Genomic DNA, 11,491 nt, shown 5'->3' with positions numbered 1-11,491 from the left:
GCAAACACACACCATGTAGCATGGTTCCAATACACTTTAACTGCACATAAGAGAGGGGGGGGGGGGAAATAACCACGTAAAAACATCAGAGTCGATGAGTTTGGAACAGAAAATACTGTGGTCGCAACAATAGGAACACCCGTAGCTTGAAGAAAACTAGTAAATAAAACTTAAAAAAAAAAAAGTATGTTTCAGTCAAAAAAGTGTAAACAAAGGATAATTTGTGTCATATTTTAGATTAGAAATTAGGCACCATTTGCCTTGTTGACAACCAGCTGAATGAAGTCTTTGTGTTCGTTTTGTATCTCTTCCTTGTTGGTTTAGGCCTTTTTGGTGTTCTCTTACTGGTCCTTATCTGCTTTTCAGCAGTCACTTTGTTAATGTTTGCATTGCGTTTGCATCTCTTCCAGTTCATTTTTGCATCTTTTTTACGTCTCTCTGCGCATGCTTTGCATTTCGCACTGTTTCCTTTTTGTTATCTTTTTTTTGTTGCTTTCACCTGGCTGTTTTGAGTCTGTTGTTGTCTTCGTGATTGTTTTTTTTTCCATCTTTGAGGTTATTTTCCATCTTTGAGGTTGTTTTGCGTCTTTGTGCTTGTTTTGTGTGCCTTTGCGTTCGTCTTTGTGTCTGTTTGAGTCTGTTTGCGTTTCTTTAAAATGTCAATTTGCTTAAGATTTACTGGAAATATTGACAGTGTTGGAGCTATTTGTTACTTAGTTTCTTGGCTTTTTTTTGTTTGTTTATCAATTTGCTTTGAGTTTGTATTACTTTAGATATTTGCTTTATTCTGGTTAAATAAATAAACCCTTAAAGAGATTTCATCACAAAACCGTAAAGTATGCACTGCAGTATGATAAATAGCCAGTAGAGGAGGACATTGCGCTTCACTGGACTTTTTTCTTTCAACGTCGCCTTTAAACAAGAGAAGAAAAACTGAGTCTTGTCCAAACCTCTGAGTGTTATGAGAAGTCCTGGTTCTTCGTCTGCTGATCATGTAACTGTGACAGTCAAAGCTTTAATCCAGATACAGCGTGTTCCCGGTCATGGAGGCCCAAACTGGGATCACCACGCCCCCCCCCCCCCCCCCCCCCCCCCGAGGAGTCCTTGGACAACTTCCAGTTTGAAGACAGTTTAATCCTTTTTACTTAGTGAGAGGTTTTTATTTCCAACCATGACCTGCCTTCTCTCAGAGACAGAAAGCAGAGGTTTGTATACAACTAAACGGATAAGTGACTGACAAAGTTTAAGATTTCGAATGGTGTGGTTGTATTGTCTGTTTTCAGCCTGTCTGTGTGCTATGGTCCCACTTGTGATGCACTAGAGGGCATCGTGGCTTTTAAAATAGCTTTCAGACAGAGTGTCGAAACCGGTATAATAAGATCATCTGGAGGAACAAAACTCCATTGTAGCCTGTAGCCAGCATGTGTTCATAGTTCAGGATATCACATCGCAGATCTTTGGAATCTGTGACGGCAGGTTTAACCTCCTCGGGGATCCCTGTTGACACCGATTATAACTTCCAGATTTAAAAAAACAACAACCAGTCTAAAACGGACATGATCAGGGGTCAGAAAATAAATATAGACACTTCTCACATTTGTAATTTTTAAGCAAAAATTATGAAGAATCTCTGGTAACAGCTTCTAAAGTATGAATATTTGCTAATTCCTTAGGTTTCTATGATAGTGACTCAAACATGGTTGGTTTTTCTGTTATAATATTATATGTGGTGACAGTGACCTCGACCTTTGACCCCCAAAATCAGTTTATCCTTGAGTCCAAGTGAATGTTGGTGTCATATTTGAAGAAATTCCTTCAAATGTGGCACCTAATCTTTGACTTTTGTCCAAGAAAAAAACCTAAGGCCGGGTCATCTAAAATATGAAAAAAAAGTGTCGTCCGAAATATGAAAAAAAAGTAATACTGTAGCATGTCATCCGAAAAGTGATTAAAAAAAAAAAAGACATAGCATGTTGTCCAAAAAGTGACCCAAAATTTATATTTGTATTTAGTATATATAGTGTAACCAGGGTGATGCGACTAAGTTTGATGTTTCGCCGTGACACAGGAAGTTGATGTTTAAGGTCAAACCATGCTCCAAACCTCATGAAACTTTGTACATGTGTCAGGCACCAACTTTCATGAGTTTTTGAAGATGTTAAAGCCGCCAACAAACAATTTTTTTTTTAAAGTACGATAAGGAACGAGATCGAGAAAAAAATTAAAATTGCAAGTGGGAATATGCGGACTCTCGCGTGCTCCACGTCGGGGAGCCGGCGGCCCCGACCCGCTGGATCCCCGACGTGCAGCGTGCGAGGGCCCGCATATCATTGCTTGCAGTTTTAATTTAAGTTTTGATACCAAATTATTTTTTTTGCAGAGTTTGAACAAATTCCATTGAGGCGTTCATGAGAATGAGATGGACAGACGGACTAATGGAAGGAAGGAAACCTGAAATAAATTTCTTAAGGCTATCACAAGCAATATATTAGACATAATATTAACACAATCTTTAATGGCACGATAAATCTGTAAATGTATTTTAATGATGACGAAAGGCAGAAAAAATGTTAATCATATTTGTTATTGATTGTCACCAAAATGATGTATTCATTTTAACGTAAATATTGTAAATCAGAGTGGGGAGTTTATTGATTAGTAGGCCTGTACTGGCATCGGTGCAAACCAATGAGGCAGATCATGTGGGACGACAGCTCTCAGAAGCTCCACAGAGAGGACAAGATGGCAGCGCAGAGGGCCACAGTCAGAGGGAGCTGGGCGGAAGTGGCTCCGTTACAGAGGGTGGTGTTGCAGCACGTGAAGCTGGCGGTGTAGCCAGCTCCCGCGAGGTTGCCGGTCAGCGTCCTCTCACACAGGTCTAAGTCCAGGCAGCCCCGTGAGTGCAGGGTGAATGACCCAGTAGCGTTGAACTCTGGGAGGACCAGACATACAAATGTATAAAAATATATATATATATATATATATATATATATAACTGATATTCTTACATCCACCCTTTTCTTTTCAGATAGTAAACAAAGTAGGCGTTGTCTACCTATGTGTACGCCCCTGATTTAGTTTTTCTGTGCACAGTTAATGCTAAGCTTGCTCGCAGTAATGTTAGGTTACGTTTAGCCTGCATCTTTTTCTATTTTTGTTCTCCTCTTGCGGAATCTCTACCTACTTTGTTAACTTAATGTTGTTCAATTGTATGTTTAACTTGTAGCGTAGGCTGTTTGTATGATGCATTGTAGTCGTCTTTGTTTCTACCTGCCCAGGAACAGCATTTTATTATCGAGCAAATCTGAATTCTTCATGTAAAAACATAAATCCTGAAATGTTTCCTCATTTTCAAAAAGACATGATCTTTAAAGTTGCAAAGACACTCTTCCATATCCGGCCTCCATACAATGCTTCTCATGTTTGGTTTTACTCTATTAATATAATGAATAAGTTGGACTACTTTTGGACTTTCCAACGTGGTCAAGATCTCTCCGTCCTTTCACAGTGTTTTAGAGATTTACTCACTTGCTTCTCCAGTGAAGCATCTCTCTGTTACATTATCACAACTGACGTCATTTCCGAACAGGCACGTCTCAAATATACCAATTGGACACTGACGGCAGGTCAGGCATTGTGCTGTTCAATGGAAAGAAGCAAAAGACAGATTATATTCACAATAACTCACTCAACAACATAGCATGAAGGTTTGTCATACAGATACTTTGAAATCTTCGCTTGTTTCTAGAAATTATATTTCAATCTGTACCTCAAAAGTCATAATCTCCCGGCTTTGGCATCCAAAATGTCTTTGATATCATTGTAATGAGTAAAGCTGCTGTGTAAAAAAAAAAAAAAAATCCTTTTATTTCACCTCAAACACCTATTTACATGATTTAATTGAAAGTAAAATATTACTTTTTCTGTTGTTATAGGTCATTCTGACTTATGGAGTTCCCCAAGGCTCAATATTTGGGCCATTACTATAGATTGACTCTGTGTTGGAATGTATCAACTGCAGACACAGCACTTATTTTAGTGAGCCTGAACAGTGATCTTAAGTTTAGTACTGAAAATAAAATCTGCAACTGAAAACAAAACTTTTGCTGAAAAAGGGAACATTGGTGTTGAAACACTTGCATTGAAAAAAAGATGCACGACTATTGAAAAATAGATTGGCACTGAAAACGGTAATACTGAAAAATAAAGACCACATTTAACTTCACCTCAACAAAGTAATATTTTACTTTCAATTAAATCATGTAAATAGGTGTTTGAGGTGAACACCTTGAGGTAACACTGTTCGGGCTCCACACTACTGCAGTCAATTAATTTGAATCAGTTTAGAAAAAAAAAACCCCGATTGAATAAAAGTCTCTGTGGCAATTAGAGCTTCCCCAGACTGAATGTAATTAAGCTCCAGGGCAGTAAAACCACCTGAGATTTAATGAGGAACCACAATATATTATACAACTAGTTGTTCCCTGTTTGTCCTGAGACTTGAATGTTTTGTTTGTCCCCAGTAATGAGCTGTGGAAGCATGCAATCAAAGTAACCATCGCCCTCTATTATAGTGCTGGTTGGTGCTTTACACAGATGGAAAGTCATACTTTTATGATACAGACATCAGAAGTAAAATACATGTTAAAATATTAAAGATTTTAGCATTATGGATATTTTAACTCTTTAACAGCAATGGATCCGTTTTATTGATGTTTCCTCTATTTGCGTCGTTGTTAGTCCACTAACTGTATTTATGAAATCCTTGTTCTCAATTTCTCCTACATGTTATTATTCATAACTCACCTGCTGCGATGGTGGCACCCAGAACAATCACCGCTTTCCAAAAATTATTCATTGTTGTCTGAGTTTTGGAAGTCAGTTGAGTCCTCTAAAAAAACAAATTACTCAAAGGTCTAAATATCTGCTTCTGTCAGTTAGGCTTCTGAGAGAACAATGGCAAAAACTTCAAACAAGATTCAAAGGGAGAGATAAAGTACAAGAATGAGGCTCATCAGGTTTTGTGCTCCTGCAGCATGAACAGGAAGTCTTCACCCAATAGTGGAAAGCCAGGTCAAAGCCTCAATTCTGAGCATAAACATCTGTTCTTAAACCTCATGCAGTTAAAAGATGACTGCAGTAATTAAAGACAGTAGAATATTTTAATTACATCAAGCTTTTATGTTGTGTCTATATTCTCTTACATTTCAAGGCTACAACATCATGAGAGCATCACAACATTGGAGAGTATGCAAAGTCCACATGTTTGACAAAGAAAGCAACAATGTAATTCTTTAATACAATTTTTTTTTTTACAAAGATAAATGATGAATAGGATCCTTATTGGTTATTTTCTTTAAAGGGCCCATGGGCTCCAAACAGCTGTGAGGGCAGCACCCAAAGCGGCAGTGAGAGGGAGCTGGACAGATGTGGCTCCGTTGCAGCGATCGGTGCTGCAGCAGTTCCTGGTGATGGTGTATCCGGCAGTCAGGATGGCTCCCGCCTCCGTTTGGTTGCAGAGAGACGAAGCCATGCAGCCTCGAGTGTGCAGGCTCATCCACCTACTGATGTTGAAGACTAAGGGGAGACAGGTACAAAAAAAAAAAAAAAGCTTTATCAAAAGAGCACTGATTCTACAGACCAGTATAATAAACTGATAGATAAACTTGCATTCATCAGTGTGTTTACAGCGACAACTGTGGTACAGTTTCAGTTGAATCCAGGTTCTTGACCCTCCAAAGGGTCACAGAATAAATGTGAGCAGTTGTGAAGTGATTATTAGCTTTTGCATTGTTTTGTATTTTACAAGTTTACTTTATGTTTTTTTTTTTTAATGTGAAATATCAATAAAGCTGTGAAATAAAAGCAGTAAAAAGTCCAATAATTTTAAAGGGGAATTTATGGTTTCTGTGTCCGCTGATCGATGCAGACTTTAAACATGGGAGGTGAACACAGATGCGGTTCCATTCTGACCACAGTAAGGGTACATGTGTCGGTCTGCTTCGTAGTTTGTAGACTTCCTGTCCTTCCTTGGTGGAAATATCACAGGATTTTAAGGGAGCCATTTTTGGGAGCCGTCAACTACTTGGCATACAAACAGACCTTCTTTCTTGTTCACAATGGTGAAGGAGACTGGCCCAGTTAATATAGGTTAAATTAATGTATGTTGCAATCCAGCCAACAATTTACCAAAAATGTTAAATTTTTATTCTGAAGTTAAAATGATTTCAGTCATATTTTGTTTTGGCTGCCACAGTCACCTTGTCCGTAACATTAAAGTGCTCGTAACCTGAAGCGACTTAAATCAGGTGTTGGCTTCCAAACAGTTCCGCAGTCTTGTGCGGTTTTGTGGCTGTCAGCATCTCTTACCTGTGTAAACCCACCAGACAAAAAAAAGAGTGAAACAAATCAGTTTCAAAATGTTTTTTTTAAAGGCTGACTACAAGATACAATACAATATTAAAGCTTTTACTTTGAAAAATATTGGGTGGTGTCAGTGTATATATAGTAAAAGGTATAAAACATTCAAACACTGATCTGTAAATATGTAGACTAGAAAACTGTTTTCGCTTCCTCTCGGTGTGTTGAATGTCCGGCCACACCTCAGACAGTCCTTTCAGAGCAGGTTTTTTGTGATCGGCAGCCTTTGATTGTTTATGGCCGGAGGATTGATTCTAACTCGGTAGGACACTGCAGACAAACACACGCCCATCTGTCCTCCCTCCTTTCACCGCAGATCAAGTTTTACTCACCCAGTTTTCCAGTGTAGCACTTGGCCTGAGAGTCGCTGCAGTTCTGAGTGGAGTCGAACATGCATTTGCCCGAGAAACTCCCTCTGCAGGTGTTACAGATCAGAGACTCACCTGTGAAGCAGAGAGCACGACGTATTTAGAGAGACTAAGAAGGAAGTTACTACCCAAGTGACCATTACATAAAGAGAGTTCGCAAACTAGAGAGGCTTTAATAAAACATTTTACAACATTTTCCAGGTTTCTTATGTAGTCTGCATTTATTAAAAACGTGTTTGCAACCATTCAGAGTCTTGTATTTATTCATTGAGATTACCTGGATAAAAAGATCAGTTTTAACTTTGAAAAAAGTTTGCCTTTTAAGCTGTCATTATAATAGCACTAAATTTAAGAGTACTGTAGCGTTCCTACTTAAGAAAGCCACCAGATGGTGCCCGGTTTGCTAGAACTTTATTCGGAACAATACACAGGCTACTGTGGGCCGTAGCCAACACAACGGTTAATTCTCACAGCATCTCTGGCTCTGCACACCTTGAACTAAGTCTAGCTCCAAGCCAGGAAAAGAACAACACATTGCTGATATTATCATGGTCGAGTGATCCCTTGAGATCAGATCTCACTATCTTGCTTTACATGCAAATAAACATGTACTGTCCGTCACATACATGTATATGTAAATAAACAGATGAACAGATAGTAATATCTAGATAGAAATACATGATACTATAATATTAGTATGACTTATTTCACATTTGTAAATGTCTGAGCACATGACTGAGAATCAGTGTTAACAGCAGGTGTGCTCAGGGCCTCAGCACAACACTCAGAAGTTACAAAGCATTTTACTATCGCAGCATTTTACCATGCAGCGGTTCCCAACGCAGGGCTGGCTCCTTCCACAGAGGTCACAAGGTTATTTATGGAACAAGAACGATACAAAATCTTTTTTTTTAAATAGATATGCAGCACAAATTTGCATTTAAAATGATCTTTTTATAATATATTTGAGTTTTCAGAGGGTGGTTAAGCTGTTAAATAAAAGCAGTAGAGAAAAAAAAGTATTATATTTACTTAAATAAGAAATACTTGAATTAAAAGTACCTCAAAAATTAAGTGCAGTACTTGGGGGCATCCTTCCACTACAAAGTAAAAATATGTAATGTTTTGGGGTCAAATGCAAAAACTGGTAAGTAATTTGTTAATTTAAGACCATATATGTCTTATTGTTGATAATTTCAAAGACAGTAAATGTCTGCACCAAAATCTGTTTGTCACACGAGATGTTCAAATTTGTCACCACATGTAGTTTGATCTTCATTCAATTTTACACAACAACACAGTTTTAATGAAGACAAATTCCTCTTTTGTTTTCCAACAGCACAAATACTTGCACCTGGTGCGTCTTACCTGTAACGAAAATTGCCAGCAATGCTGCGCATATCAACAGAAGAGTTTTCATCTTGCCTTTACACAGATGTGTGTGTTATTGAAAAATTTGAAATAAGATCTCAACGAGACGCTTCAATATCTCACCACCTAGATGAGTGCTTGAAAAGGGCTTCAATGAGGTTCATCTGCTTTTCACCTGCTTTTATATCATGGTGTACCATCAGGGGATCGTACTGGTCATTGACTATAGAACAATTAGGAGATGGAGTTTCTCCAACATGCAGACGTCATAAAACTGAGGTTTGTTTGACAAGAATTGTGTCCATGAAAAGTCTGAACAAAGAGATAAATAGACAAGGGATGGCGTCTTTGAACTTTTGTGAATTGTGGTTTGCCAAAAACAAACATCATAGAGCACAAACATTCAGACAATAGCAAAGCATAGCAAATTAGGATTCATTGTTAAGGTAGGTAGGTAGGTATTTACTTTATTAATCCCCAAGGGGAAATTTTTTAAAGCAATAAAGAGACACTGCCTTTATTCCCGAGCTAGAAGAATGACATATGATCATGCAAGTTTCTTCTTTACCTTGGGTAAACTATTACAAAATAAAAAAACGTACCAAAAAATTGAATCGGAAATAGTTTATAAATGAGACGTTTGTATGAAATTGAAGCTATATGTGCCATGTTTTTAAATTGGCATTTAATATAGCGCACAGACTGGAAATAGGAGTAAACAGCTTTGAGCTCAAAGGTCAGAAAAATCCTCCAGCAGCCCCTCTAAAGCTCATCGATACTAAAATCAAAGTGAAAAACATCTTAGTTTGTTTCTTGTCTTTATATTAAGTTAAGCTGCACTAACCTTTATTGTCAATTCATAACATGTACAAGACAGAGAGATTGAAATATTGTTTCTCACAGTCCCACGGTGTGTAAAATAAAAAGAGAAAACAAGAAAAGTGTGACAATGCGTAACAATAAAAACAGACAACTACCACAGTGACGCTTAACTGCAATATATATGTAAGTACAATGTAATGCAAATGTTCAGACTTTACGGGGAGAGAGGGGAGAGAGTTCAGCATCCTGAAAGCCTCATGGGCGAAGCTGTTCAGATGAGAGATATCAGATCAGATATTCCTTTTGTCTTTTGTTTGTTGAACAAAACAGCAAGGCGAGCTTTCCCTCATCTGATAACGGTTTATAGTTTTCACCCTGTGTAATATTACAAATCTAGGCTACACAAACCCCATCAAATCAGTTTATAACACTGAAGTGGATAAATAGTTTGACATTTTCGAAAGTTATTTGCTTTAACGACAGTCAGATGAGAATAAACTTAAACACAAATCTATTTATCCGTAAATAAAGCAAAGTGTAAAGATGACAAATTACACTTTGTTCGGTGGTTGTGTGAAAGTTATCTTTGTAAGACAAACCCGTGCTGGCTGTGATAGCACCAGCATATCGACAACTCTCAGCAAGAGAGGGAAATGTCATGATATGTCAAATTATTTCTGGGGCATAATTATAACTAAAACATAATTATTTGTGTGTTTAACGTGCTATTCCAACCCTGTCTCAGAGAAACTTCATCAGCATATAGCCAATCAATCGTTAGCCTACTGCACATAAATACACACAGACGCAAAAGTGGACTAAACTGTAATAAGGTTTAGTCTCCCTAAAATCATTAAATAAAGGTAAATCTAGTCTGCAACGTTTGATTTGAACCGGTTATCTGTTTTTCTGTTCATGTTGAGCTCACTATTTCAACTCTTTAACCATTACTCAGCTAACTAACAACTGTTTATGTGTCACTTTCAACTATTTCCACTGTGCTTACATTACTTTTTAATCTGTTCCTTTTGCATCTTGATAACATCATCTCTTCATTACTAAAAGTTAACTGTTTTACCCGTTTTTAGCGAACCACACGTCAAACTTTTTGTGGAAAAAAAAAATAATTCCAGCTGTATTTGAATCATATTCATGAACTAATTGCGTTAAAATGGTCTCACAGGAGGTGATGACATTTTATAACTGAAAGGTCAAAGGTCAACTTTAATGTGACATTATAATTTCCGGTCAAAACACTTCTCGGGCCATTATTCAACGCCAAAACTCAGGTTGAGAAGTGGCGATTATAACCCTATTTCACATTATATCAGACACTTAATTGGGGACACGAATCTTGGGTGTCAACCTTGAAACTGTATTGTAAAGATCTTTGTACTATCGGACTGAAGATGCGTGCGAAGCATCCACACTTTAGAATTTGGAGTTTCTTAGCAGCAACATATGTTTAAACCGTTGTTGACTTTCATTCAGCTTTATTAGCCAACCAGGTGGACATATAGAGATTCCTTTAAAGTTTTCACTGCATACATTATTTTCTATGAATCTGGAATTGCGTTGAGTGTTTTTACAGTGTGGTTTTAGTACTTTTACTTTGTAAATAACCTGAATACTTTCACCATCGCTGCTGTGGAAATACATTGATTAGCTACAGAAGTTCTTCCAAACGCAAAGATGTTTTTCAGAGAATTTCTTTATTTTCGCATCAATGTTTTGTAAAACAAGTAGTTAAAAGGATAAATACTTTTTGGCTTAAAGAAAAGAACTACAAAGCAAAATAACTATTTGGAAGATTTACAATCTCAATGTCTCCCAGAAACATCCCATTGATTAACTTCCGTCATGTGAGTTTTGTGTTTTATAAAACTAAATCTTAACATGACAAGATATAAGTTATGAAAAGTCATTGTCTTAGCATGAGCATATATAGAAGTGTACTTATTTAGTCATAAGATCCAAATACGTTTATTTTTGATCCTTTATCTGATCATAGAACAAATTAATTTCAGGAGGAGCTAAAGGAAGGTGAGTGTTTTTTTATGGTTATATTACAGAATGCTTCCCAGCATGGAGGCCAGGATGGCTGCACCAACAGCGGCGGAAAGGGTCATCTTGGTGGTTGGGGCACCGCTGAGCTGGATGGGGTTGCAGTTGTCTGTTGAGCAGCACTGGACGTTTGTCTCATAGGTGACACCCAGCAGGGTGCCAGTGGTGGTTGCGTTGCAAAGTGAGTCATTTTGCCTGCAGCCCTGGCTGTTGAAGCCTGTGAAGCTAGGCAGTGACGAGAACTCTGAGGAGAAACGGTTGTGTTAGACTTACAGAGGTGGAAAATCATTTGGCTTATTTAATCACATACAGTTAGGTACAGGTATTTAATTTGAGGGCTTTTACCTCGTGAAACTTTCAGTTTTTTATGCCTGGAAATATATATGTAATATCCCAATTTCACCAAGTTGTTTCCTTCTCTCCACCCTTCTTGCCATTTTCCTTTC

The 11,491-nt window shown here is 37.7% G+C and overlaps 2 protein-coding genes across 2 annotated transcripts; both read right to left on the bottom strand.

The window, feature by feature from the left end:
- Positions 1-2,524: 2,524 nt before the first annotated feature.
- On the bottom strand, positions 2,525-4,960 carry LOC138214632 (protein Bouncer-like). The gene is made up of 3 exons (XM_069176388.1): positions 4,807-4,960; positions 3,529-3,639; positions 2,525-2,932 (listed from the first exon to the last, which is right to left on the bottom strand). Exons 1-3 carry the CDS (start codon positions 4,856-4,858, stop codon positions 2,718-2,720), a joined length of 378 nt encoding a protein of 125 aa, XP_069032489.1. The 5' UTR covers positions 4,859-4,960; the 3' UTR covers positions 2,525-2,717.
- A 218-nt stretch (positions 4,961-5,178) lies between these two features.
- LOC138214954 (three-finger toxin MALT0058C-like) lies at positions 5,179-8,291 on the bottom strand. The gene is made up of 3 exons (XM_069176815.1): positions 8,157-8,291; positions 6,753-6,863; positions 5,179-5,577 (listed from the first exon to the last, which is right to left on the bottom strand). The coding sequence occupies exons 1-3, from the start codon at positions 8,206-8,208 to the stop codon at positions 5,357-5,359; spliced, it is 384 nt and encodes a 127-aa protein (XP_069032916.1). The 5' UTR covers positions 8,209-8,291; the 3' UTR covers positions 5,179-5,356.
- Between the last annotated feature and the right edge of the window lie 3,200 nt (positions 8,292-11,491).

The sequence above is a fragment of the Embiotoca jacksoni genome, unplaced genomic scaffold (assembly GCF_022577435.1).
Source record: "Embiotoca jacksoni isolate LCO1_2020_lvr unplaced genomic scaffold, fEmbJac1.0.p SCAF_7, whole genome shotgun sequence".
In the NCBI taxonomy this organism is placed as follows: Eukaryota; Metazoa; Chordata; class Actinopteri; family Embiotocidae; genus Embiotoca; species Embiotoca jacksoni.
Note: the sequence above shows the minus strand (reverse complement) of the source record. Positions and strands in the feature narration are given on the sequence as shown.